We start from the raw sequence: 27,685 nt of genomic DNA, 5'->3' as shown, positions 1-27,685 counted from the left end.
CATTTCCTCCAATTAGCTCTCAGAGCTCTCCTCACTGAACTTTGCAGAGTGTAATTTCAGATCTTCACCCCCTTTTTTCTGAACTCTCAGATAAGCTTTATAAATTCAGCACTTTGAATGGATTGTAGAAGAGAGTGCTGCAGGTAAACAAGTACAACTTATGTAGGAAGATTTGTTTAATCTGAGGCCAGCCACTTCACAGGATATACCGTATGCAAGGGTTTACAACCACATTAATTACCACCAGTTTCCTAATCTGGGAACTGGCGGTAACTAATTTGATGCTGACATAGCGACAGATGCTTAAAGTGGTAGTAGTAAGAACTGGTAGTAAGAACTACCTGAGTTTGCCGCAGGTGTTGGTAATGTTACTGTCACTAGTGAAAATGTATGCTGAATTGGTAGGCAGTTCTTAAAATAACTACTGACAGAAAAATGCTATTAGGACTTTTTTAAATTCCCCTGATAGAATAGATAATCTTCATGTAATCCTAACAATGTATGTTTATAAATTACAAACCTTGCTTCTGTGTGTAGCTCCCTCGTAGTTAGGTTTCTGACAAATTTAGTTTTGGCTTCTGCAGTAATCACAAGAGCAGTGACTATTTGGTTAGGTCTGCTCCTAGCTTCACAGGCTGACAGTTTGATTATTTCCCCTGCCTCTAGATAAAGTTTCTAGAGCTTAGGGCAGGAGAATTCAAATGTTCAGTCTGCATATTCAGCAGGGCTTAGCCAGTCCCTGGGGAGGTATGCCCAGATGGAGCTGGATTGCTGGTAAATAGTCTAGAACCCAGGAGCTGAGGAGTTGGTCTTTTTTTCCCCTTGTGGGAAGAGATTGGTGAGTTGAGAGGAGAGGGGCTGCTTCCCCCTGGTGCCCCATAGACAGAATACTGAATTACTTTTGCAAGAGGCTGCACCTATGGACTGTCTATGTACCAGGATCCAGGGGGTAAAGCCTCTACTTATGTTCATACTGCTTCATGGTCCCCAACTCTACTAGCAATACCTTTAATTTTAGAAGTATACTGCATCACCCCAAATATCCTCCCAAGTTTCTACTAGCAAATAAACTTCCAAAAGACAACCCCAAGACTGATTAATGAGCCAAAGGAAACAAATGGGGTGTCAGACTAAGTGCAGCAATAAAAACACTTGGATTTATTATAGGCACTATGAATTGGCAACTCACATTTGGTGAATAAAAAGTGGGCATGTGAATAAGTCCATAGCCAGGCTCCATTGTTCCCCCGGGTTAGAAGCAGATCAGTGTCCCATTGTGAGATGTGTTAGCTGTGGTAGCTGGAGCTGTGGGAAGCAACCGGCAGGTGGAAACCAGTGTGGAACGCACATGGCGTCAGGTTGGAAATTATGTCAGCAGGGGGGAGCGTGGTGCTGTGGATAGTGGGTAGTAAGGCATTTCAAAACTTCCTGTTTCTTTGTCGAGGTCTCGTAACGCGTTTCAAAATGTTTTACCGCCCACTATCAATGGCTTCACGCTCCCCCACTGACGTCTGTTCTGGGCTGACGCCATCTGCGTTCCATGTTGGTTTCCATGAGCTGGTTGCTTCCACAGCTCTGGCTACCATGGCTAATACCACTCATGATAGGACACTGACCTGCTTCTACCCCGGGGAACATCTGAGCCTGGCCATGGAGTTATGCACATGTCTACTTTTTATTCACCAAATGTAAGTTTCCGATTCATAGTTCCTATAATATATCCAAGTGTTTTTATCGTTGCACCTATCCTGGCACCCTTTCCTTTGGTATCCACAGAGTTGCTTCACTTCAAGGGTGCTGCCGCAGGTACTCAGTTTCACGATTCGTCCACTTATTCTGATCTCATATGGATTTATATGAACTTATGCAGATCTTTTGTTCTAATACCCCTCCAGCACCATTTGATTGCTTGGTGATTAATGAGACACAGTGAATGTTCTATTGTTGCTGTGTTCCTGGCTGCTTCTGCACTATTCGGGAAATATCTTTTCTAAAAGGCTGCACCTCATACAGGGGTAGTGCTGTATGTGCATAGTTTTTACTTATTAAGTGTGTACCTAGGCAAAGCCATATTTGCTTATTACATAGGCAGGTTTTGCTTCCTGTTTTGCTTCTTGCCTGGCAATGCTACACAATGGTTTTGCTCAACTGTCTTTGTGGATGACATCTTGACTTAACTGCATAATCTACAAAGGTAAACAACACGCTAATGTATTCAATTGCTACATGAGTATCTGCTATTATTTTGGCTACTCTGCATAATAAAATGAAGGCGAGTGTGTAGGTTCTCTTACCTAAGGAAGAACAAACATGATCAGCTGAAAAGCCAATAAAACCAATTGACAGAGTCCTGAGAATGAGCAGACGATTTGCTGCTAGCCATCAATATGATTATTTACTGCTGTATTCAACACCAGTGATATGCCATTATCCAATTTTTTTAACTCTAGAACTAATGGCATATTAAAATATTAAGGAGCTATATTCCACCCTTTATCACTGTATAGCTGGAAGGATTAAGCTAATGACCACAGTTGTATAAAAGAGGTCAGAAATGCTTTTAGGTACCAAAAAATTAGACAGCATATCAGTAACAGATTACCGGGAGATCATTAACATGAATGGGGGGCCAGAATAGCTACTTAGTCTGTCGTTTGCTCCTCCATTAGCCCACGTACACACGGTCAGGGATTTTGCCAACCAAATCCGTCGGATTTTGCCCGTCGGATTTAGTCCGACGGATTGTGTCCGAAACTGTTGCATACACACGGTCGGGCCAAGTTGGCAAAAAAAACGATCTTTCAGAACGTGATGACGTAATTTCGTTACGATGGGACTACATTCAGGCTAGTAGCCAATAGCTTTGATGTAGGAATTTGATCTGAGCATGCGTGGCACATGGTCCGATCAAAATTCGCTACACATGATCAGATTAGGTCCGTCCGGCCCAGTTGGTCAGGGAAATATTTCCAACATGTTGGAAAATTGGGTCGGACGGAGATTCGGACAGAATCAGTCCGATGCATACCACACACAGTCTGATTATCTGACGACACCGTCCGATAAGACTCATTCCGACAGATTCTCCGACCGTGTGTACAAGGGCTTAGGCCGCGTACACACGGGCGGACTGTCTGCCGAAACTAAGTTCGTCAAACAGTCCGCTCACACTTTTGAATGAACGAACTTGCCCACACACGGCACTTTTTGAGCGGACTAAGTTCGTCGTACTAAGTCCGCGCAACTTTTGAAATGAACGGACTCGCCCACACACGAGGAGGAAAGTCCGCTCATTTCGAGCGCGTGTCAAGGTAGGCTCCGCCGCCTGGAATCAACTTAAAGGGGAACCCCAACGCCGAAAAAAATCGGCGTGGGGGTTCCCCCAAAGTCCACAACAGACCCTTGTCCGAGCACGCTACCCAGCCGGCCAGGAAAGGGGGGCGAGCGAGCGCGCCCCCCTCCTGAGCCGTACCAGGCCGCGTGCCCTCAATATGGGGGGTGCCTTGGGGAAGGGGGGGCCGCGCGGCCCCCCCACCCCAAAGCACCTTGTCCCCATGTTGATGAGGACAAGGGCCTCTTCCCGACAACCCTGGCCGTTGGTTGTCGGGGTCTGCGGGCGGGGGGCTTATCGGAATCCGGGAGCCCCCTTTAATAAGGGGGCCCCCGGATACCGGCCCCCCACCCTATGTGAATGAGTATGGGGTACAATGTACCCCTACCCATTCACCTGTAAAATAAAAGTACCCAAAAAAAAACACAACACACGAGATAAAATATTTTATTGCACAGCTCCGGGGGTCTTCCGTCTTCGGGGGTCTTCTCGCCGGACTCCTCCGCTATCTTCTTGTAGCTCTTTTGCTAGCGGAGGAGTCCGGCTTTCTTCCTCCCCGCCGCCGGCCTCTTCTCCCGACTTCGGGGGTCTTGTCCCCCTCTTCGGTTCTTCTGTCGGGCCACCGCGCCTTCTTATAGCTCTTTTGCAGGCGGTGGCCCGGTCTTCTGTCGCCGCTGTCGCCGTCGCCTTCCGTTCTTCTTCTTCTTCTTCTTCTTCTCCAGGAGATGTTGACACGTCGCTCTCTCTGGCCGGAATGCCAGAGCCGCGCTGCGCGGCCACTTATATAGTGACAATGGGGCGGTGTCACATGGTATATGTCACATGGGTTGGTCACATGGTGACCCCGCCCCCTTACGATGTCATAGTCCCCATGTGACATCAACCCATGTGACCAACCCATGTGACATATACCATGTGACACCGCCCCATTGTCACTATATAAGTGGCCGCGCAGCGCGGCTCTGGCATTCCGGCCGGAGAGAGCGACGTGTCAACATCTCCTGGAGAAGAAGAAGAAGAAGAAGAAGAAGAAGAAGAAGAAGAAGAAGAAGAAGAAGAAGAAGAAGAAGAAGAAGAAGAAGAAGAAGAAGAACGGAAGGCGACGGCGACAGCGGCGACAGAAGAACCGAAGAGAGGGACAAGACCCCCGAAGTCGGGAGAAGAGGCCGGCGGCGGGGAGGAAGAAAGCCGGACTCCTCTGCTAGCAAAAGAGCTACAAGAAGATAGCGGAGGAGTCCGGCGAGAAGACCCCCGAAGACGGAAGACCCCCGGAGCTGTGCAATAAAATATTTTATCTCGTGTGTTGTGTTTTTTTTTGGGTACTTTTATTTTACAGGTGAATGGGTAGGGGTACATTGTACCCCATACTCATTCACATAGGGTGGGGGGCCGGTATCCGGGGGCCCCCTTATTAAAGGGGGCTCCCGGATTCCGATAAGCCCCCCGCCCGCAGACCCCGACAACCAACGGCCAGGGTTGTCGGGAAAAGGCCCTTGTCCTCATCAACATGGGGACAAGGTGCTTTGGGGTGGGGGGGCCGCGTGGCCCCCCCTTCCCCAAGGCACCCCCCATGTTGAGGGCACGCGGCCTGGTACGGCTCAGGAGGGGGGGGCGCGCTCGCTCGCCCCCCTTTCCTGGCTGGCCGGGTAGCGTGCTCGGACAAGGGTCTGTTGTGGACTTTGGGGGGACCCCCACGCCGATTTTTTTCAGCGTTGGAGTTCCCCTTTAAGTCCATACCAGGCGGCGGAGCCCGCGACGTCTCCTTCGCGGGCCCCGCCTACCTGGAGACGCACTTGAAATGAGCGGACTTTTCTCCGGGCGGGAACAGTCCGCTCATTTCGAAAGTACAGCGGACTGGCCCACACACGGGCGGACTGTCCGCTGAAACTAAGTTTCAGCGAACAGTTTTACGGAAATTCGTCAAACAGTCCGCTGAAACTGTCCGCTGAAGCCCACACACGAGGGGACTGTCCGCTGAAACACTGTTCAGCGGACAAAGTTGGGTGAACAGTCCGCCCGTGTGTACGCGGCCTTAGAGTTGCCATTGGTTATTTAAAGTCCAACTCTTGACAATATATTTTGTTTTTTAATTTAATTGGGCCTCCATTGAGGCTACAAAAAAAAGAAGCTCAAACTACAATTCTCAATCTGAAGCAATCCCCTACAGTATGTATTTCACCACAAAATATCCTCAGACTTCACAGGGCATCATTTAACTTAGAAGACAGGGGATATGCTATGAATGAATGGACTACATGGCTCTACTCAGCCAGGGGAATCAAAAGAAAGCAGCACTGACATCATGTAAGGCAAATAATGTTCTGTACAAAGCCCCGTACACACGATCGGATTTTCCCACAACAAATGTTGGATGTGAGCTTGTTGGCTGAAAGTCCGACCGTGTGTATGCTCCATCGAAGATTTGTCGTCGGACTTTCCGCCAACAAATGTTGGCTAACAAGTTCTCAAATTTTCCGCCAACAGAACTTTGTTGCCGGAATTTCCGATTGTGTGTACACAAGTCCGACGGACAAAAGTTCACATGTGCTCGAAATCAAGCAGAAGGAGCTGCACTGGTTAGTGAACTTCCTTTTTCTTGGCTCGTTGTACATCTTATAACATTTGTGTGACCGTGTGTATGCAAGACAAGTTGGAGCCAACATTCTTCTAACAAATATCTATGGTTTTGTTGTCGGAAAGTCCGATCGTGTGTGCGAGGCATTCGAATATTCCCTAAACAAAATAAGCATTATAGTCTGCTTATGTTGACCATTGGAACACGTTTTAAAAAAAAAATAAAAAATAGTTTTACTTATAAATATATTATCTTTTAACATAAGCTGGACTTTTGCTAGAGATGAAGGAAAACTGGTCAGATAGTGCAGCTTTATAAAGACATGGCATACCTTTGCATCTTTGTTTTGCATTACTGCTGTTGAATTATCCAGTTCAAATGCGAGACCCATGTCTGCAATTATACATGTCATGCTACCATTTGTCACTTTGTACTCTTTGCTTTTTGGTGGTGAAGGCTTTGTTGGTAGAATTGGCGACGTAGTATGTGCTGTTGTTGGATGTGTTGTGGTATTGGTGGATGCATGTGAGGTCGTATTTGAAGATGTGTGTGTTGTGTTTGAGGTTGCATGTGGTGTTGAGTGTGTTGTACTGGAAGACGTGTGTGCTGTAGAAGACGATTTTTTTTTATTTATTGTGCTGCTGGACGATTCTGGTGCCTTAGAAGTTGCTGACTGAACAATTATGGATTGTTGTGCATATATGTCAACCATGAATATTCCTAAAAAAGAAAACAAGAAAGATAATGTTAAATATTAAACATGTAGACACAAATAATATCATATAAAAAGTCAGGCAAAATTTAAAAAAGAAATGAGAGGAAAAATATGACGTCAACATCTTGTAAAGGCAGGTCTCATGTAATTAAATGATACCCAACCCTTATGGGCTCACCAACAATTCTGTACATTATGAATACATATAATTTGTTTGATTTCAAATGAAAGGAGGTGGAAATTATGCTGTATGTATTCTTTCTTAGCACTTCTAGTTCCTGTGTTGCAGGCTGAGCTCATAAAGTTTCAGCATCAGATATCTTATTATAAGTAACAAATGATACATTATTACAAATAACTCTGGGACTCCTCTGCCCCACCCCTTATTACATTTTAGATGTGATATAGCCTTCAAATTATGCATTATTACAAGGAACTATGGGGCCCCTCGACCCCACCCCTTATTATATTGTAAATGTGATATAGTCTTTTTTGTTTATTAACTGTTTATGCAAATGTTAAAATGTTATGTCCAGTTAATTCATGCAACAGTGCATCTAAGTAAGTAAGTCGCTCTACCTGTCTGCAATTTCACACCTGACTCCTCATACCCTCTGGTAACTGCATAGCCCTTACCTGCAACACAAAGTCGCTCTACCTGTCTGCGATTTCCTACCTGACTCTTCATACCCTCTGGTAACTGCATAGACTGCACTCTTCTTTTATACACTGGACTAAATTGCCTAACTGAACTCTTATGCTGCGTACACGTGACCGGACTTTTCGACGGATTAGGTCCGACGGTCTTCCCGACGGACTTTTGGCGTAGTTCCGAAGGACTTTCCGAATGAACGGACTTGGCCACATACAAGCACACCAAAGTCCGACGGATTTGAACGTGATGACGTACGACCTGACTAAAATACCTCATGGACAACAACCTTCTCGACCCTCTACAGTCTGGCTTCCGCCCACAACATTCTACTGATACTGCCCTACTAAAACTCACCAATGACCTACTAACTGCTAAAACCAATGGGCACTACTCCATACGCATACTTTTAGACCTCCCTGCTGCCTTTGACACGGTTGACCACCTGCTCCTCCTCAGCAAATTACACTCCCTTGGCCTCCGTGATTCTGCTTTATCCTGGTTTTCCCCCTACCTATCTCAGCGCACTTTCAGTGTCACTTACAACTCCATCTCCTCCGCTCCCCTTCATCTTTCTGTTGGGGTAGCCCAAGGTTCCGTCCTTGGGCCCCTCTTATTCTCACTCTATACCTCTTCCCTGGGCCAGTTGATAACCACCCATGGTTTCCAATACCACCTCTATGCCGACAACACCCAGATCTATCTCTCCACTCCTCAACTCACCCCCTCGATCTCCTCACAGATCTCAAACTTACTGAATGACATATCAGTATGGATGTCACACCACTTCCTCAAACTCAATCTTTCTAAAACTGAGCTTGTTATATTTCCTCCTTCACGTTCCCCCCGTGACTTCACCATTAATATCAACAACACACTGTCATGGTTATGCAGTGATCTTCCTGTGTTTGCTTACCTCCCCTCATGTCTTCAGACTAGAGGCCAGCCACTTCCACCTGGTGGTTTTTATAACTTCTCCTCTAAGCATGGCTCCACCCCAGGCCCTATCAGGGAGCCCTATATTAACCTGTGCACTGCAGGCCATCAGTGCTGATCAACCATTGTGTATTCCTTTGTGTGTTAGCTTCTTGTTTCCTTCTGTGTGCTCTGTTACTGTTTTCCGTTACCGACTTTGGCGTGTTTTGACTATCCCTGTTTGCCTGTGATCCTGACCTTTTGGCGTGTCCCTGACTATTCTTGTCTGCTTGTGGCCCCGACCTTGGCTTTGACCCTCACCATCCCTATCCTCCTGTTGCCTACTGTGGGTGTGAGCTGGGGGACCCTGGGCGTCGCGACCTGGAGCCAGTTGCAGCCAAGTCCATCCTCACCACCAGAGGCGCTGGTGAACACCTGCTGGCTCTTAGACTCCGCGCCCCAGGGAATCTTACGCTCTAACCCCAGTGGGATCTGTCCCCCGTCTGCAGCAGTCAGCTGTAGGGTCCACAACCTTGCGGTGCACTCCTGATCCTACGGTGTGCACCTGTCACCTCGCCTCAAGGTGACCTGACAGTTTGATCAGCCATGGACCCGGCTGACGTGCCGCTTCCTGCAGATGATCCATTGCAGAGCTTAGTTCACAGACTTGAGACCCAAGAATCGCATCAGACCCAGGTGATGCGATTCCTTCAGGATTTGGCATCCCCTTTTGAACAGGTTCAGGCCTCATTAGGACCCCCGGTTCAACAACCTCAACTGCTATCTGCCGCTGCACCTATCGCATCAGTCGCAGCCACACATTCATTACAACTACCAGCTCCAGTCCGTTTCTCTGGGGACTCCAAGGCTTGCAGGGGGTTCCTTAGCCAGTGCACAATTCATTTTGAACTTCTGCCCCAAAACTTCCTGTCCGATCGGGCAAAAGTCGCATATATCATATCCCTCCTGTCTGGCGAGGCGTTAGCCTGGGCCGCCCCTCTGTGGGAACTGAATGATCCAGTGGTTTCTATCCTGTCTGATTTCTTGAAACTTTTTTGGAATATCTTCGAGGAACCGGGTCGTGTCTCCTCAGCGGCTAGCGCTCTTTTACGTCTCCGTCAAGAGTCTGTGTTTGTGGGACAGTATGCTCTTCAGTTCCGTATCCTCACAGCTAAATTGAGCTGGAATAATGAGGCCCTAGTTGCAACCTTTTTACATGGCCTCTCTGATAGAGTGAAGGATGAATTAGCAGGAAGATCCCTTCCTGCTGATCTGGACAGTGTCATCACCTTGTGTAACCAGATCGATATTTGCTTTCAGGAGAGGGCCCTGGAAAAAAGACGCCAGCACTCCCCGTTCTTTAGGCAGCCTGAGCCCCCAGTCCCTTCTCTTCGATCCAAGGAGCACCCCCTGCCTGCTTAAGGAACCTATGCAGTTGGGCCGGACAAAGTTATCTCCCGAAGAACGTGCTAGGCGCAGAACTCTGGGCCTATGCCTCTATTGTGGGGCCAAAGGTGATTTCCGTGATACTTGTTCTCTTCGTCCGGAAAAACGCTCAGGGCCAATACTTCTGGAAGGTGGAGTATTAGACCCTGAAATATCACCTTCACCTTCTCGTCTTCTCCTTTCCGTGTTGCTTCATGTCGGTGCTTCCTCTCGTTCGGTCTCAGCACATCTGGATTCCGGAGCTGCTGCCAATTTCATGGATTGGGAAACTGCATCCTCCATGAGACTTACCCTTTTGCCCCTTACAACGCCCTTGGTGGTCTTGGTGATTGATGGCACTGTTCTCCCAGGGGGCCCTATCTGCTTCCAGACTCTTCCTGTTAAGATGTCAGTAGGGACACTCCACCATGAGTGGATATCCTTCCTTGTCTTACCTAAGGCTTCATCTCCTATCATATTAGGTCTTCCTTAGTTACGACTCCATTCTCCACACGTTGACTGGTCTGCCGGTCAGGTCCTGGCTTGGGGTTCCTCCTGTTCCTCTTCCTGCCTACTCAAGGGTACCCCAAAGGAGAAATTTCCTGTTACCACCATCCCAGTATCTTCTGCTCTTCCCGCTGTATATAGCGATCTCTGGGATGCGTCCTGCAATAGTCGGACTGATGCACTCTCTAGGTCATGTGGTACTCTTGATGAGGGGCCCACCTATGAACCTGAGTCGATCATTCACTCCAGTTCGCATAACCATTTACCTTTGCCTGTCCCTAATTTCCCTTGGATGCACAGCCAGACTAACTTGTCTGCAAGTTCCACAGTTGCTATGCCCTGTGATGCGATTGAGATGGTCGCTACACCTGACAATAATATTCAGTCGACCTCTGCACCAGTTATGCCAGTCCAGCCCATGCCCAATGAGCTTCTTGCTTCTTGTTTAGCACCTTCGGTGACCTGGCCTCACCCTACTGCTACTATGTCCGTTCAAACCCGTTTAAGAGGCTCAATCCATCCTTTGGATAGAATACCTCATTCGGTCAGGAGGGGTTTTCAATCTTTTTCTCAGGGTTCTCTGCATTCTGTTTGTGTTGCAGCTACCCAGCATGACTCTTGTGACATGTCACTTTCTAACCAACATGACCTCAGGGATCCACTGACCTCTGCCCAGTCTGGTGGTCCTGTTATGGATGCCCAGCTCATCTTTAAGGGTGTGGGGGTCCCTGTTCAGACTCCTGATCTTCTCATGCCCTTACCCATTCCTAAACAGCCTTTTGTCCTCAAGTCCTCTCGTCCTCTCCCTACCTCTGTTTTGGACTCTGAGGATAATCTAAAATACGAGGTTAGTCAAGTTTTGGATTCCAGACTCCGTAACGGCATTCTTCATTACCTCGTACCTTGGAAAGGGTTGGGTCCTGAGGAGAGGTCTTGGATCACTGCATCTGAGGTCTTTGCTCCCTGTCTGTTAAGGAGGTTCCATCTGGAGTTTCCCTTTAAGCCTGGACCCAGGCGGGGGAGGGGGAGGCCTCGTAAGAGGGAGGGTACTGTCATGGTTATGCAGTGATCTTCCTGTGTTTGCTTACCTCCCCTCATGTCTTCAGACTAGAGGCCAGCCACTTCCACCTGGTGGTTTTTATAACCTCTCCTCTAAGCATGGCTCCACCCCAGGCCCTATCAGGGAGCCCTATATTAACCTGTGCACTGCAGGCCATCAGGGCTGATCAACCATTGTGTATTCCTTTGTGTGTTAGCTTCCTGTTTCCTGCCGTGTGCTCTGCTACTGTTTTCCGTTACCGACTTTGGCGTGTTTTGACTATGCCTGTTTGCCTTTGATCCTGACCTTTTGGCGTGTCCCAGACTATTCTTGTCTGCTTGTGGCCCGACCTTGGCTTTGTCCCTCACCATCCCTATCCTCCTGTTGCCTACTGTGGGTGTGAGCTGGAGGACCCTGGGGGTCGCGACCTGGAGCCAGTTGCAGCCAAGTCCATCCTCACCACCAGAGGCGCTGGTGAACACCTGCTGGCTCTTAGACTCCACGCCCCAGGGAATCTTACGCTCTAACCCCAGTGGGATCTGTCCCTTGTCTGCAGCAGTGAGCTGTAGGGTCCACAACCTTGTGGTGCACTCCTGATCCTACGGTGTGCACCTGTCACCTCGCCTCAAGGTGACCTGACACACAACCATTGGTCCCTCCACATATGCCAGGATCCTGAGTGAGTGTAATCCTTGACTCTGACCTCTCCTTCAGCCCCCATATCCAATCACTGGCTAAATCCTGCCATCTTCACCTCCGCAATATCTCCAGAATTTGACCCTTCCTGACTAATGACACCACAAAGCAACTCGTTCACTCCTTGATTATTTCCCGCCTTGACTACTGCAGCTCTCTCCTTAATGGCCTGCCCTTAAGCAGGCTATCCCCCTTCAGTCACTGGCTCCCCCTACCCCACTGTATAAAATTCAAGATGCTAACCATAACATACAAAGCCATCTACAACATCGCCCCCATCTACGTCACCAACCTCATCTGCAGATATTGCCCAAATCGTCCCCTCCACAACTCCCAGGACCTCCTGCTTTCTAGCTCACTTGTTACTTCCTCCCATGTTTGCCTTCAAGACTTCTCCAGAGCCTCTCTCATCCAATGGAACTCCCTGCCCCAGTCTGTTCAATCGGCCCTTACCCAGTCCACCTTTAGAAGATCCCTGAAAACTCATTTATTGAGGGAAGTCTATCCCACACCCACTTAACAACTGTCCCCGTGCCCCCCCCCCCCCATCAAATCATTCTCTGCAGCTATTACCTTACCAACACCCCCCCCCCCCCCTTTAGAACGTAAGCTCTATGAGCAGGGCCCTCCTGTACCTTTTGTATTGAATTTTACTGTAATTGTGTTGTCCCCCCCATACATTGTAAAACACTGCATAAACTGTGCTATATAAATGTAATAAGAAAGTTCATAGCCAGTAGTCGATAGCCTACTATCGACCACTGTCGGACTAGCATACAGACGAATGGATTTTTCCGACTCGAGTCCATCAGAAAGATTTGAAACATGTTTTATTTCTAGGTCAGTTGCACTTTTGGGGAAAAAAAATCAGCTGGAGCCCATACACGATCGTAATATCCAACGGATTCATTCCGTCTAACCTAGATGGTCAAAAAGTCCGGTCGTGTGTACGCGGCATAATTCTGCCTTACTAAGAATTTGAATCTGCTATCTATACTTGCTTGTTTGTTTATTTTTGAAAGTGACACTTATTTTGTATTAAGCTGCCTTGGACAAGATCAAACATTTAACCTTATCCTGTTGCCCCCTCTTGCATTGCACTCTGTCCAGGCCAGTTGTAAACCCCACCCACCCACAAGCCTGGTTTTATCAGCTCCTAATTGAATAATTGTGAATCTTCCCCCCACACCATCTCTGTATAAATGTAGTTAATTTCTTGGGATGGCTGGTGAAGGTTTGAGCTGGCCACTCCTTGCGCAAAGTGTCCCTCTGGCAACAAGTGTTTGGCACTTGTACAGGGGCACTTTGACTAATGCCACGTACACATGACCAGACTATTCGACGGACCAGGTCTGACGGAATGAATCCGTGGGGTATTACGTTCGTGTATGGGCTCCAGCGGACTTTTTTTCCCCAAAAGTCAGACGGACCTAGAAATAAAACATGTTTCAAATTCGTCTGTATGCTAATCCGATGGATGAAAACCGACGCTATGGCAGCTTTTGGCTACTGGCTATGAACTTCCTTATTCTAGTCCAGTGGTACGTCATCACGTTCTAATCCATCAGACTTTGGTGTGCTTGTGTGTGGCCAAATCCGTTCAGAAAGTCCGTCGGAACTCTGCCGAAAGTCTGTCAGGAAGACCGTCGAACCTAGCCTGTCGTGTGTACGCGCCATTAGGCACGGCTACAAAAAAGTAAGTACAGACATTAGTGTTCAACACCTATTTTACACAAAATTCCCCTTCATCCTCTAACTTTCCTCAGCCTTCCTTCTATTCCCATCTCCCCACCCTCCAACATGCTTACACCAATCTTTGCTATAACATCCTCTCTCCTCAAACTCTCATGTCTTTATCCCCCCTTTCCAGCCCCCAACCTGTACATATCTCCTTCACTTCTGCCCACTCAATATTACTGCACTTATCACCTCCTGATCATTCTAAGCCCACACAGTACCACCACTTCCACTACACTGCCCTCCTATAAATCCCACTCCCATCTTACCACCCTCAACCTCCTCCTACTACTTCTAATGTCTGGGGACATCGCACCAAACCCCAGCCCTCCCACAGACAATTCCCACCCCCAAAACTCGCTGTCTACCTCCTCCAATAGTAGTTGTAACTCCCACCTTCTCACCCCAATTCCCCTGATTCCACAAGTCAGCCCCCCTCTTTCATGTGCCCTCTGGAATGCCCGCTCGGTTGTCAACAAACTAGCTTCTGTCAATGGCCTTTTCCTTGCCAAATCCCTTAATCAATTTGCTATTGCCTAAACTTGGCTCCAGGAATTTGACACTACCTCTCCAGCTGCCCTGTGCCACAATGGCCTCCTCTGGACTCACTCCACCAGACCCAGTGGATGAAAAGGAGGTGGTGTCTGACTTCTCCTCTCCCCACAATGCACCTTCCCGGTTCTTCCCACACCTCCCTCTCTTTCCCCCTGCTCTTTCAAAGTCCACTGAATTAGTCTTTTTTCTCCAGCTTGTCTGAGGGTTGCAGTCATTTATCGGCCTCCTGGACCAGTGTCACACTTTCTAGATGACTTCTCTGCATGGCTACCCTACATTCTCTCCTCTGAAGTACCTGTCCTCATCCTAGGTGACTTTAACATTCCAATCAATGTTAATACTGCAACCACTTCTCAACTGCTTAACATAACCTCCTCTTTTAACCTAACACAATAACCAAAAACACAATACTCTCGACTTTGTATTCTCCCAACACTCCCTTTCCTCTCTCTGATCACAGCCTTATCTGTTTTACACTCTCCATGTCTCCTACCTCCCATGCTGCCAACCCACAAACCACTACCCGCAGAAACCTTCGCAACCTTAACCCTTCCCTTCTTCATTCTGCTACTGATGGCCTTTAAAAAAAAAAATCGCACCCTTGTCCTGCCCAGACCTAACCACTTCCATCTACAACAACATGCTGTCATCCTCCCTAGATGTACTTGCTCCTCTTTCTACACGCAGAACCAGGTCCCATCTGCCACAACCCTGGCAAACAGATGACACCAGAAGTCTCAAGAGATGCAGCCATGCTCTTGAGCGAGTAAGTCCCTGCAAGACTTTACCCTCTACAAATCTGCCCTTCTCAAATACAACTCCTGCCTCCACACTGCTAAACAAACCTACTACAACACTCTCATCAAAACCCTCTCATCCAAACCTCATCAACTCCTTTCTACTCTTAATTCCTTACTTCACCCCCCACTGCCCCACCGACCAACTTGCTTACTGCTCAATAGATTGCCAACCAATTTAAAAGCAAAATCGACACCATTCGCAAGGAGATACCCAGCATTCAACTTCCTCCCCTACCCAATACCACACTTAATACTCTAAATTCTCCAGGGCCCACCTCATCACCTGTCCCCTGGACCCTGTCCCCTCACAATTACTGCAACCATCTTCCCACTCTATCCTAAACTCCCTAACCCACATCTTCAACCTCTCCCTCTCCTCCGCTACCTTTCGTTCCCTGCTCAAACATGCACTGGTTACCTCCATACTTAAAAAACCCTCACTAGACCCCACCTGTTTGAATAACTTAAGACCCATCTCCCTGCTCCTATTTGCCTCCAAGCTCATCAAACATCTTGTCCATGACCGAATGAGTCGCTACCTCATGGACAACAACCTTCTCGACCCTCAACAGTCCGGCTTCCGTCCACAACATTCTACTGAAACTGCCCTACTATAACTCACCAAAGACCTACTAACTGCTAAAACCAATGGCCATTACTCCATACTCATACTCTTAGACCTCTCTGCTGCCTTCAACACAGTTGACCACCTGCTCCTCCTCAGCAAACTACACTTCGTTGGTCTCGGTGATTCTGCTTTATCCTGGTTCTCCTCCTACCTATCTCAGAGCATATTTTCAGTGTCACTTACAACTCTCTCTCCTCTACTCCTCTTCCTCTCTCTATTGGGGTACCCCAAGGCTCTGTCCTTGGATCCCCTATTCTTGCTCTATACCTCTTCCCTGGGCCAGTTGATAACCTCGCATGGCTTCCAATACCACCTCTATGCCAATGACACCCAGATCTATCTCTCCACTCCTCAATTCACCCCCTTGATCTCCTCACGGATGTCAAACTTACTGAATGGCATCTCAGTATGGATGTCACACCACTTTCTCAAACTCAATCTTTCTAAAACTGAACTTATAATATTTCCTTCTTCCTGGTTCCCCCCCCCCCCATGACTTTACCATTAAGATCAACAGCACAACCATTGGTCCGTCCACACATGCCAAGGTGCTGGTTGTCATCCTGGACTCTGACCTCTCCTTCAGCCCCCACATCCAATCACTGACTACATCCTGCTGCCTTAACCCCTGCAACATCTCCAGAATTCAACCCTTCCTGACTAATGTCACCACAAAGTAACTTATTCACTCCTTGATTATTTCCCACCTTGACTACTGCAACTCTCTCCTTAATGGCCGACCCTTACGCAGGCTATCCCCCCCCCCCCCCTCAGTCTATTATGAATGCTGCTGCTAGAATAATACACCTCACTAATCGATCTGTGACTGCTGCCCCTCTCTGCCATTCCCTTCACTGGCTTCCCCTACCCCACCGCTACAATTCAAAATGCTAACCACAACATACAAGGCCATACACAACATCACCCCCAGCTACATCACCAACCTCATCTGCAGATATCGGCCAAATCGTCCCCTCCACTCCTCCCAGGACTTCCTGCTCTCTAGCTCTCTGTTACCTCCTCTCATGCTTGTCTTCAGGACTCCAGAGCCTCTCCCATCCTCTGGAATTCCCTGCCCCCGTATATGAGATCAGCCCCTAACCTGTCCACCTTTAGGAGATCCCTGAAAACTCACTTATTCAGGGAAGCATATCCCACACCCACCTAACAACCCCATCAAATCATTACCTGCATATGTTACCTTTTGTACCACCACCCCCTGTCCCTTCTGTATTGCACTGTAATTGTGCTGTACCCCTTTACATTGTAAAGCCTGCGTAAACTGTTGGCGCTATATAAATCGTAAATAATAATAATATTAATCTAAGTAACCAATTGTCAGGGCCATTCGAAATAAAAACGTGAGCGTTAAAATCAGAACAAATATATAATAAGGGATAGCAAAAACATGTGCAAATGAAAGGTCAGAAAGAACGATAGGAAGGGTGGAGAGGAATCACAGTTTGACATTATTGCACAAATGTTTACATAGCCTCTTAATTATCCTCCATCTCACATACCAATACTGGAGAACAAGCATCCTTATGGGCCACCTTAGTCAGACCTGTGTCCCCTATAGCTCAGTGCATTCCTAACAGCTATTAAACTCTTCTAGATGGAAGGTGCTGCAGTTACTAAACAACAAATGGAACTGCCATAGGTAATAATGATTGAAAACCAAAAATGATCATGTTTTGGGACCTATAAAGATACTTTCATGAGGAAAGCAGTGACAGATCTTCTAGAACTAAGTCTGTATACTCCCTCTCTTCTTCCAGAGACTGCATTTCTCAGACAACCCTAGAGCCGCTAATCGATCTTTACTCCAGCCCAGACTTTCCACCTGGCATTAATGAGAATGATTTTCTGTGGTGGTTTTTCAGCCATGACAATCCACCATTTGTCAGAAGGAGGAAAAATAGTGTTTTTTTTAGTTTCTCCCAATAAATTCATCAAATGAACAATACAGCCCATTACATTTTTTTTACATCCTTTAGGTAATATACCCCCCCACCTTTTATGTGACTTGTATAAACTCACTCTTGAAACATTTTACCTTTACTTTTTAAATGATGTTATTTGATCCATTTATGGTTATTGATAAATCAAATGAGCCCAACAGAATACCCTGCATATGCAGAAGCAAAATAATTAACACTGCAAATGTGGACCTTCAAATAGATAACTGCAAGACTCTAACCAAAGCAAGTGGCATCTCTAATAGAAGGTTCTTAAAAAGTTACTTTTTTAAGATTTTTAAGAGTGCCTACATGGTCTACAACAGGGTTCAGCAAATATAAATGTCTCCCCCCTAATTGTGTTTAAGGGATTGCTTGCTGATGGATTCGCAGCGTGGTTTATGCTCTCTGGAATAAAATTAGCAGACTTCTCTCCACAATTCTGTCTAAAACCTTGATTTGAGTTCCTACAATCTTACTGGAAGGTAACAAACCCCAGGAGAGATATTCACGGATCACAGGCTGGTTCAAACATAGCATGGCTACCCAGACCCACATACTCAAGCAGCTAAGTTGAGAAACAACCACCTTATCAAATTAAACAATTATGCAGAAAGTCAACTCATTTATGAAGTTTAAAAAAATTATTGTCATACACACCGAGTCCAGAAAGACAACCTTAAACATATGGCAACCCAGGCTGGAACATTATGGAGCTATGTATCTAGAAATCTTAGCTCGGTTGATCTAAGATCATAATCTTAAAAAGATATTGAAACAATTTAGGAGCTTTTCATGCTTGTCATGATCTCACTCTATCAGTCACTGAGTTTGAGATACACAAATAAGCAAGCTATTTGTTGTTTTAATGAAATATTATTATTTAAGTTACTTATATAGCGCCGCCAATTTATGCAGCACTTTACATATACATTGTACATTCACATCAGTCCCTACCCTCAAGAAGCTTACAATCTAAGGTCCCTAAATCACATTCATATACTAGGTTCTTTCAGGCACAAAAAACACACCATTTACAAATGCTCTCATGAAGTCCATGAGGCAAAGAATGTCTGATTACGATCAACAAATAGCTTATGTACTTCTTTGATATGACCAGTAACACACCTCCTGTATTAGAGTGACCCCACTCTGGATGAATGAGCATGGGAGTGCCTTTGAATGACAGCATTGTCTGTCTAGGGGAGGGGAATGTTAGATGTATTAGCAAATTTAGATACATTAGCAAACTGAAGCCAAACTCCAGTTCACACTACAGTTACACAACCAGTTATAGAACAATTTCCTTTTTCTTTTGGGATAAAGGTTTTACATGAATAAAAGGGAAAGCTTGTTCTGTTGAAAACCAACAAACCTACTGGCAGGATCACCAGGTAAAAATAAAGAAAAGAAAGCCTAAAAAGAAAACAAATGCAGGAATCCCATCCAAGAATTGGTAAGCTGCAATATAATAAATATTTGCTTTTGGGTTTAAAGGAAAAGTACAGCCAAAGCTCGTTTGGCTGTACTTCTCCTGTGGATCACAGGAGTGTAGTTTGGTCTGCACTCCTGTGACCCATTTGCAGCAGACAGTGGGCCGAAGCCCACTGTCTGCTGATGTCACAAATACTGTCCAGGCTTGGGCAAGACTGCGACACTGGGGTCGGGATCCACACACATAACTGGACTGACACCCATTTTAGCATCTCAGCAAGCTGCAGAGATCCTGAGCTGCCTGCTCCTGCCCCATCCACAGCCCGGTACTCTAATGTGTGAGGAGGGGCAGAGCAGAGCGGTGACAGACAGTCAGCAGCTCTCTGCTCAGGAAGCTGTGAGAACCGAACGATCTGAAGTGTTTGATCACTCGGTTCTCAGTGTTAAAGCCAGCAGGGGACAGAGGTATCCACCTAAGTAAGTATAAATCTACAAAAACCAAAACCCCATACTTCTCTTTAAATACCACTTTTACATATGTCTAAGAAATTCAAACAGAAGATATGATTAAAAATGCATTAGCAGAGCAACTGTCTTCAGAGAAAACGGAATATCAGACTGATCAGCAGTAAGTTAGAGGTTTAGACAGCTCAAGTTACAGTATATGTAAATTTTGACAAGCTACCCCTTTGTAGCTTTGATGTTATTCATTTATTGTGAAAGGTGGCCCCACTAACCAATTAGGGGCTGAACTAAAGCCTCCTATCCTTGACAGCCAAGAAACCTGCCATCTTAGCCTCTGTTAGAGCTACAGCTGCCATGGCCCTGCACATGTGATCAGTTATGACATCATAACAACAGTATTGCGGACCTGCCTGGTGTGTTCCTTGGTCTTCATGATGCTCTCTGCGCTTTCAACAGAACCCTGAGACTATCACAGAGCAGGTGCATTTATACAGAGACTTGATTACACACAGGTGGATTCTATTTATCACCATCAGTCATTTAGGACAACATTGGATCAGTCAGAGATACTCGCTGAACTTCTGGAGTGAGTTTGCTGCACTGAAAGTAAAGGGGCCAAATAATTTTGCACGCACCACTTTTCAGTTTTTTATTTGCTAAAAAAGTTTAAATTATCCAATAGATTTCGTTCCACTTCACAATTGTGTCCCACTTGTTGGTGATTCTTCACAAAAAATTAAAATGTTATATATTTATGTTTGAAGCCTGAAATGTGGCAAAAGGTTGAAAAGTTCAAGGGGGCCGAATACTTTCGCAAGGCACTGTGTATATATATATATATATATATATATATATATATATATATATATATATATATATATAGTGCATCCGGAAAGTATTCACATCGCTTTACTTTTTTCACCTATGTTATATCCTTATTCCAAAATGGATTAAATCTACTATTTTCCTCAAAATTCTACAAACAATATCCCATAATGACAACATGAAAGAAGTTTGTTTGAAATCTTTGCAAATGTATTGAAAATAAAAAAAATGGAAAAGAAAATCCCATGTACATAAGTATTCACAGCCTTTGCTCAATACTTTGTTGAAGCACCTTTGGCACCAACTACAACCTCAAGTCTTTTTGAGTATGATGCTACAAGCTTGGCACACCTATCTTTGGGCAGTTTATGTCATTCTTATTGGCAGGACATCTCAAGTTCCATCAGGTTGGATGGGGGGCGTCGGTGCTCAGATCTCTCCAGAGATGTTCAATCAGTTCCAAGTCTGAGGTCCAGAGCACTCTGAAACAGGTTTTCATCAAGGGTGTCTCTGTACATTGCTGCATTCACCTTTCCCCTTAATCCTGACTACTCTCCCAGTTCCTGCCACTGAAAAACATCCCCACAGCATGATGCCACCACCATGCTTCACTGTAAGGATGGTATTGGCCAGGTGACGAGCAGTGCCTGGTTTCCTCCAGACATGACACTTGCCATTCAGGCCAAAGAGTTCAATCTTTGTTTCGTCCGATCAGAGAATTTTGTTTCTCATGGTCTGAGAGTCCTTTGTCTGGACTTTGCCAAAAGGCACCTAATCAGGCAGGCTGTCAGGAGGAGCGGCTTCCATCTGGATATTATACCATATAAGCCTGATTGGTGGAGTACTGCAGAGATGGTTGTTCTCCTGGAAGGTTCTCCTCTCTCCACAGAGAAACACTGGAGCTCTGCCAGAGTGACCATCAGAATCTGGATCTGACTAAGGCCCTTTTCCCCCTTTCGTTCAGTTTGGCCAGGCAGCCTGCTCTAGGAAGAATCCTGGTGGTTCCAAACTTCCTCCATTTATGAATGATGGAGGCCAATGTGTTCGTTGGCACCTTCAATGCTGCAGAAATTTTTCTTTACCCTTCCACAGATCTGTGCCTTAAAACAAACTTGTCTCGGTAGTCTACAGACAATTCCTTGGACTTCATGGCTTGGTTTGTGCTCTGACTTGCACTGTTAGACCCCTTTTCACACTGCAGTGCCGGTCATTTTTGCAGTGCTTTAGCAGTGTTTTAGCAGCACTTTTGCAGTGCCTTTCAAGCGCTAATGGGCTGTTTTTTTAGGTCACATGCCAATGGGACCGTAAAATAAATTAAAAAAGATCAGTTTTGCGGTACGGCATTGTGTAACTGACAGTTGCGCGATCGGGCAACGCTATACCCAAATAAAATTTATGTTCTTTTTTTCCCCACCAATAGAGCTTTCTTTTGGTGCTATTCAATTACCTCTGCACTTTTTATTTTTGAGCTATAAACAAGAAAAAAACAGACAATTTTGAAAAAAAAAACAATATTTTTTACTTTTTGCTATAATACATATCCAAAACAAAATGTAAAAAAACATTTCTTTATCAACTTAGGTCAATATGTATTCTTCTACATATCTTTGGTAAAAAAAATCTCAATAAGCGTATATTGATTAGTTTGCGCAAAAGTTATAGTGTCTACAAACTAAGGGAAAGTTTTAGGGAATTTTATTTATTTATTACTGGTAATGGCGGCCATCTGTGATTTTTAGCAGGACTGCAACATTGCGGTGGACAAATCTGACACTAATTCACATTTTTTGGGACCAGTCATGCCAATAGTGATCAATGCTATAAAAATGCACTGATAACTGTATAAATGCCACTGGCAGGGAAGGGGTTAACCCCAGGGGCGATCAAAGGTTTAAACGTTCCCTGGGGAGTTGCTTACTAACTGTGTGGGGCAGTGTTACACTGAAGGAAAAGAGAGATCCGTGATTCAGCTTAGCTCTCTATTCAGCTTGCTGCATATACTCTTTGGGTGAATCTGCAGGCTAGCCATGTAAAAATGGTATTATACCGGATGGTGACAGTCTCCCAGGAACATATATATCCAATAAACATTTGAACTGGATGCTGCAGATGGAGAGGGGAACTGGAGTGATACAGGGTCTTAAAAAGCATGAAAATCACACAATATAGTTGCACACGCTTACCATCCCAATTTCCAAAAAGCACCTCCATGGGTCACATAGAGGAGCCCCATTGGGTAGTGCCCAAGCTGAAAAGCCAAGTAATGGCACAGAGGTAGTGTCCACCTAAGGCACCCAGCACAGAGGGATATGAAAGCAGCCGCCGGACCCACCGATTAGCTCCTGTTGTGTCCAATGACACAATGTGCGCGCACCCCCCGGACCGCGTGCACAAAATCACGTACAGGTACTGCTGCTGTAAATGTACAGGGGGCGGTACGGAAGCCATTAATACATTTGCAAAGATTTCAAACAAACTTCTTTCATGTTGTCAATATGGGGATTGTTTGTAGAACTTTGAGTAAAATAATGAATTTAATCCATTTTGGAATAAGTCTGTAACATAACAAAATGTGGAAAAAGTGAAGCACTGTCAATACTTTCCGGATGCACTGTATACTGTAAATGTAGGGATGTACAGGCTGGTCAGGACAACACACACCCATGTAACACAATCCTTCAGGTGCAAAGCAGACAACTGAAATCACCAAATCTCCGGTATATAAAGAACAAAGAAAGTCCAATCTGCAGCACCTCGTATATTTATTAAGAGAGTTTTAAACGCATCAAAATAATAACAGCTTTGAATACGTTAGGATCCTCTATTAGCATTTTATTTTTTTAACAAACTGGACAAAAGTTTAACAGGCAAGATTTGGTAATGTCTGTCTGAATACAGACAAGCACACATTTTTTTTTCCGATTGAACTATGTTCTTAGAACTGTTGCCCGCAAGATCTTGATATTGGTAGAATGTCTGAAAGTTGGTGGCAACAAGTGCCTGAAAGTTCAGACAGCAATAAAAAGCGACAGTGACAAAAAAATATATTGTATGTGAAAGCTCTGTACATACCAAATCATGTATTACTTTTTAGTAATCTTTAGCCTATTTGAGGGAGTAACCAGTGATTGTTTTTTTTTTAGGATGTAATCGCGTCTCATATTGTGAAAGAACATTCCGAGTCCTGCTTCTACTTCCATTAAATGTGAAGAAAGATAGCAAAATAAGGAAGTATCCATATGAGGAAATATAGTTTTACAAGTTCCCCTGTCACGTGTGGATGAGACAATGTCACTTATACAGCCAGATCACGGTAGAAAATAAGCTACACAAAGATAATGGTATACCATATAATGACACACAGAATAGTACTCCACTGATCGCATGACCAGAGCAGTAACAATTATCTAGTTTGAAGGTTAGTTCCATAGACATGTGATACAGCCAACCTTTGTAATTACAGCATTGTAAATATAAAGGCAACATGAAGCAAGCACGTGCTTTGTGTTTATTAAAATATAATAATTATTATTATTGTGAATTTTTATTGTACAAATTTAACAATGAATGGAACCATACCGCCTAATAGTCTCAGGATTTTAACACAATCCCTTATATGCCTCACTGACACGGACATGTCTCCGTACTGCCCCACAAAGCACTGATGCCCCCCCCCACACTAAACACAGTGCCCCCCTCCTTCACTATCAAAAAACATTGCCCCCTTGTTCCCCACCACTAAACATCACTGTCCTCTTCTCCTCTCAGTGAGCACCAATGGCTACCTTTACCATTACTGAGCATCAATGACCCCCTTTTCCCCCCACTGGGGTATTTTTCCTTCTGCTGGCCACTGATGCCAGGCATTGTTTTTCATCCCACTGATTACCACCGTGGGACATTTATTCCTCTTGCTGACCACCAATTTTTCCTGCCTCTGACCATAAGTCTAGGTTCACATCTATGCGGTTGCAGTTGATGCATTTTTTAGGCACATTTTGCGGTGCGTTTTTAAACCCACATTTTTTATGTGTTTTTGCATGCATTTTTAATGCGTTTTGGGTCTTTTTTTGTGTTCCCTTTAAAAACACTGTATGCTAAGGAGTGGGTTGGGCCTGACAGCTGAATGTAAAAAAAAAATAATTGCTGGCAAAAAAAATATAATAATATAATATAAAACAGCATGGAGTCCCCCTTCGGGTCTGGTATGGATTTAGAGGGGCGTGCCCCCCCCCCATTTTGAGGGCATGTGGCCTAGTAAAATTATGGTGTGGGGTTCCACACCAAATCCATACCAGACCCAAAGGTATGGGGGGAATCCATGCTGTTTTTTTCACAATTTTTTTTTAGCTGCCAATTCTTTTATTTACATTCAGCTGCCAATTAAAAAAAACTGAAAAAAAAAGTTTCGCTCACTACAAAGGCACCTGTGGTCTTAAATAGCTATGGAGTGGGCCACCCTGGTGACACCCTGGTGACATCAATGACCGAAGCTTGTTGGGCGGCCCCGATGTCATAGGGGGGCGGTGCCACCAGGTGATTTCGCCGGGGGATCCATCCCATAGCTATTAAGGAAATGTCACACAGCAGGGCAGGCAGACCGTGGAACCATCTTGATTCATGACGGATCTACATTGGGGGACATTGGGAGGCAATTTTGCCTCCAACTGACCACCAATGCTGATCATTTTTTTACTGCAGGCCACTGACGCAGAGCAATTTGCCTTCTGAATTTTTTTCAATTCCCTGATCACCAACACTGGGCAGTGTCTATTTCCCCCTGACCACTGATGCCAGACATTTTTCCTCCCTGTTACCTTCAATGCCGGACAGTTTTATCTCCTTCTGACCACTGATACCAGTAATTTTTTCCTCCCACTGACCACAGATGCTGGGAATTTTTTCTCTTGCTTACCAGCAATATATGAGCACTATGTCACACACACACTGTTGCACTGTGTACATTGTGTTTCACATTACATAGTGCTGTACATTACATACTCCTGGCCAAAGTGTTTATGACTGCTAAGTAGTTTCTGGCTATTTAATGTGTATTTTATGTGTGTCTGTGAACCTCTTGCTTATGGTACATTAACATTTTTGGGTACAAGGACTACGGAATATGTGGCCATTGTGTCCTGCAAAATTCCTCAGACCATATTTAACCATGTCCCTTTAAGACACACCCAATATTTAGAACAATGTAGCCACATCTGTCTTTCACCATGGCATGCCGCGTAATATGTAAAAGATGTAATATAAAAATCTAATTCCATGTTACACGAATAGCAGTAGATACAAATTCATTATCTAATTTATCTTCAGAAAAAATACATCAGCAGCTTAGAGAAAACTCATACATTGCTATAACAGGTTCCTTTAAATCAGAGAGGCTATGGAGCACTTACATACCTTCCATGTGCTGTCCCATCACAAAAACAGATTCCTCTATCCATGCTAAACAGTGCAGATGGATGAATCGCTTGTTGCGGCTATTGTATTTTGAAAGCCAGCTGTTAAAATACCTGAACAGAGGCTGCATCTGATTGTTCAGCTGATAATTTTTGGACGTGAGTACATTTCAACAGATTCATCAGGTACTAGCTAAAAAAAATTCTGCGTATGGCCAGCTTATAGTGTATGTAAAGCCTCAAGATTTTTCACCTTAATGCATTCTATGCATTAAAGGACTTGTAAAGTCAGAAGGTTTTTTCATCTTAATGCATTTAGGTATGTACTCATATCTACATCTCATATCTACATCTTCTCCTTTTAAGTGGAATTGCTACTCTGTCCTAAATAGGAAAGTTACAGGATTGCGTTGATATACTGTTGTCACAAGCAAGCAAATTAGCCCAGTGACTATCGCTCTCAGGCTGCCCGCACCTACATTGTGGTCCCGCAAATGGAAAATCTTTGTGCTGGGCGCAGCTGAGTGTGACATTGTTACGTAAGTGACAGCGTGGTGTGAGGTTGGCCGGTCCTTTGTCGCCAGTTAGCGAGGAGGGCAGGGATCTGACACCCGCGTTCGTCACATATTGGTAGTTTCATTTTACATCATTCTACATTTAGTGCGAATCTACACGTGTATTGCAGAGCAGCCAGAGCGATTCAACGCTCTGGCCACTGTGTTGCTGGCTGGCTAGGAGGCAGTATGGTGCACGATTCAATGCACCGCACCGCACCATCCCTTTTTTTTTGTTTTGTACCAGCCTTATTTGAAGTGTACAAAATGTATACTTTATTCATTGCAATGTCAGGCGGCACGCTGCGCTGTCTGACATTGCAGTGCGCTAAGGGCTGGTGCGCCGCGATAAAATGCAGCATGTCTTCATTTAATCATAGCACACTGCAGCACAGTGCTAGGCTGCATTGCAGTGTGAATGGGACACATAGGAAACAATTGTTACCATGCAGTAAAACGTCTTTCACCACACATAGTGTGAATTGGTTCGAAGTCTGCCGTTTTCTTGGAGTGTTTAATGAGAAAATAAAAACTCAAATCGTTTATCAGTTCAATCTCATATTTAGTTAGGACCTAACATGAGCATTACATTCCTTTGGTAACAAATGAGTACACAGTCCAGCAGCCACTTTCTAAAAAAAGCAGAAACCACAATGCCCTCAATCTAAAAAAAACAACTGTACAATAGACAATAAATAGTATACGTTCAATTACAAACTTACTGCAAAGCCAGTAGTAGAGGAATTGGAATCAATGAGTACTCACCTGCCAGGAGCAGGACCCCCCAGATCATTGTCAGGCGACACATGGCTCAGTATCAGCAGCTTCTCACACTGGAGACAGATCTGTTCTCTGCAAGTAGAAGGAAGTTGGAGACTCTGTGCTGCACGTGACTTCAAGGAAATGAAGTTTTTACTGTTGGTTTCATTTTACATTGTTCCGTTGCGTCTCTATATTTTTCTTTCAGCCTTATTTTGAACAGAAAATAAAAACTCAAACAATTTAAAATTTAAATTCACTCTTAAAGGGTTAGTTCATCTTTACAGAAAGAATGTAAAGGTGAACTAACACCAGACACTTTCCCCACCACCCCCCGATCCCCACTGTATTTACCTCTGGGGTCGTCGAGCTGTCAACACTCCTGCAGCCAGTCCAGCGGTCAGGGGATTAGAAATCCCAGCTCCTCTTCCTCTTTTCCATCAGCACTTTCGGCATGGACCAGATTGATTCTGATTGGTCAGCGCCAGTTACAGTGACAGCACTGACCAATCAGAATCGATCTGGTCCTTCCTGTAAGCGCTGCTTTTACATTCTTTTTGTAAAGGTGATCTAACACTTTAAGCTGGCTCTACACTAGTAGAATTTTCTTCAAAATTTTTAATTTTAAAAATGTTTGGTCAATCTTCTAATCATTTGTGGGATCAAATCGACATTTGATGACTAGACACAAATTCATTTCTAAC

The 27,685-nt window shown here is 45.1% G+C and overlaps 1 protein-coding gene across 3 annotated transcripts in view; it reads right to left on the bottom strand.

The window, feature by feature from the left end:
• Positions 1 to 27,447, bottom strand: part of LAMP3 (lysosomal associated membrane protein 3) — a 70,922-nt gene extending 43,475 nt beyond the window's left edge. The window contains exons 1-3 of one of the 3 annotated variants that reach the window (XM_077487893.1): positions 27,336 to 27,447; positions 26,988 to 27,190; positions 6,238 to 6,626 (exon numbers count right to left, since the gene is read on the bottom strand). In XM_077487893.1, the coding sequence (XP_077344019.1) occupies positions 6,238 to 6,626; positions 26,988 to 27,030 (432 nt within the window). In that variant the 5' untranslated portion in view covers positions 27,031 to 27,190; positions 27,336 to 27,447. Of the gene's footprint in view, positions 1 to 6,237; positions 6,627 to 23,329; positions 23,352 to 26,987; positions 27,191 to 27,335 lie in introns of those variants that run through there. The other 2 variants (XM_077487892.1, XM_077487894.1) reach the window with 2 other exon arrangements.
• Positions 27,448 to 27,685: the final 238 nt, after the last annotated feature.

The sequence above is a fragment of the Lithobates pipiens genome, unplaced genomic scaffold (assembly GCF_037356315.1).
Source record: "Lithobates pipiens isolate NorthernLeopardFrog02 unplaced genomic scaffold, aLitPip1_a1.2 Scaffold_18, whole genome shotgun sequence".
NCBI lineage: Eukaryota > Metazoa > Chordata > Amphibia > Anura > Ranidae > Lithobates > Lithobates pipiens.
The sequence above is the reverse complement of the archived record's forward strand: the minus strand, read 5'-3'. Positions and strand labels throughout refer to the sequence as shown.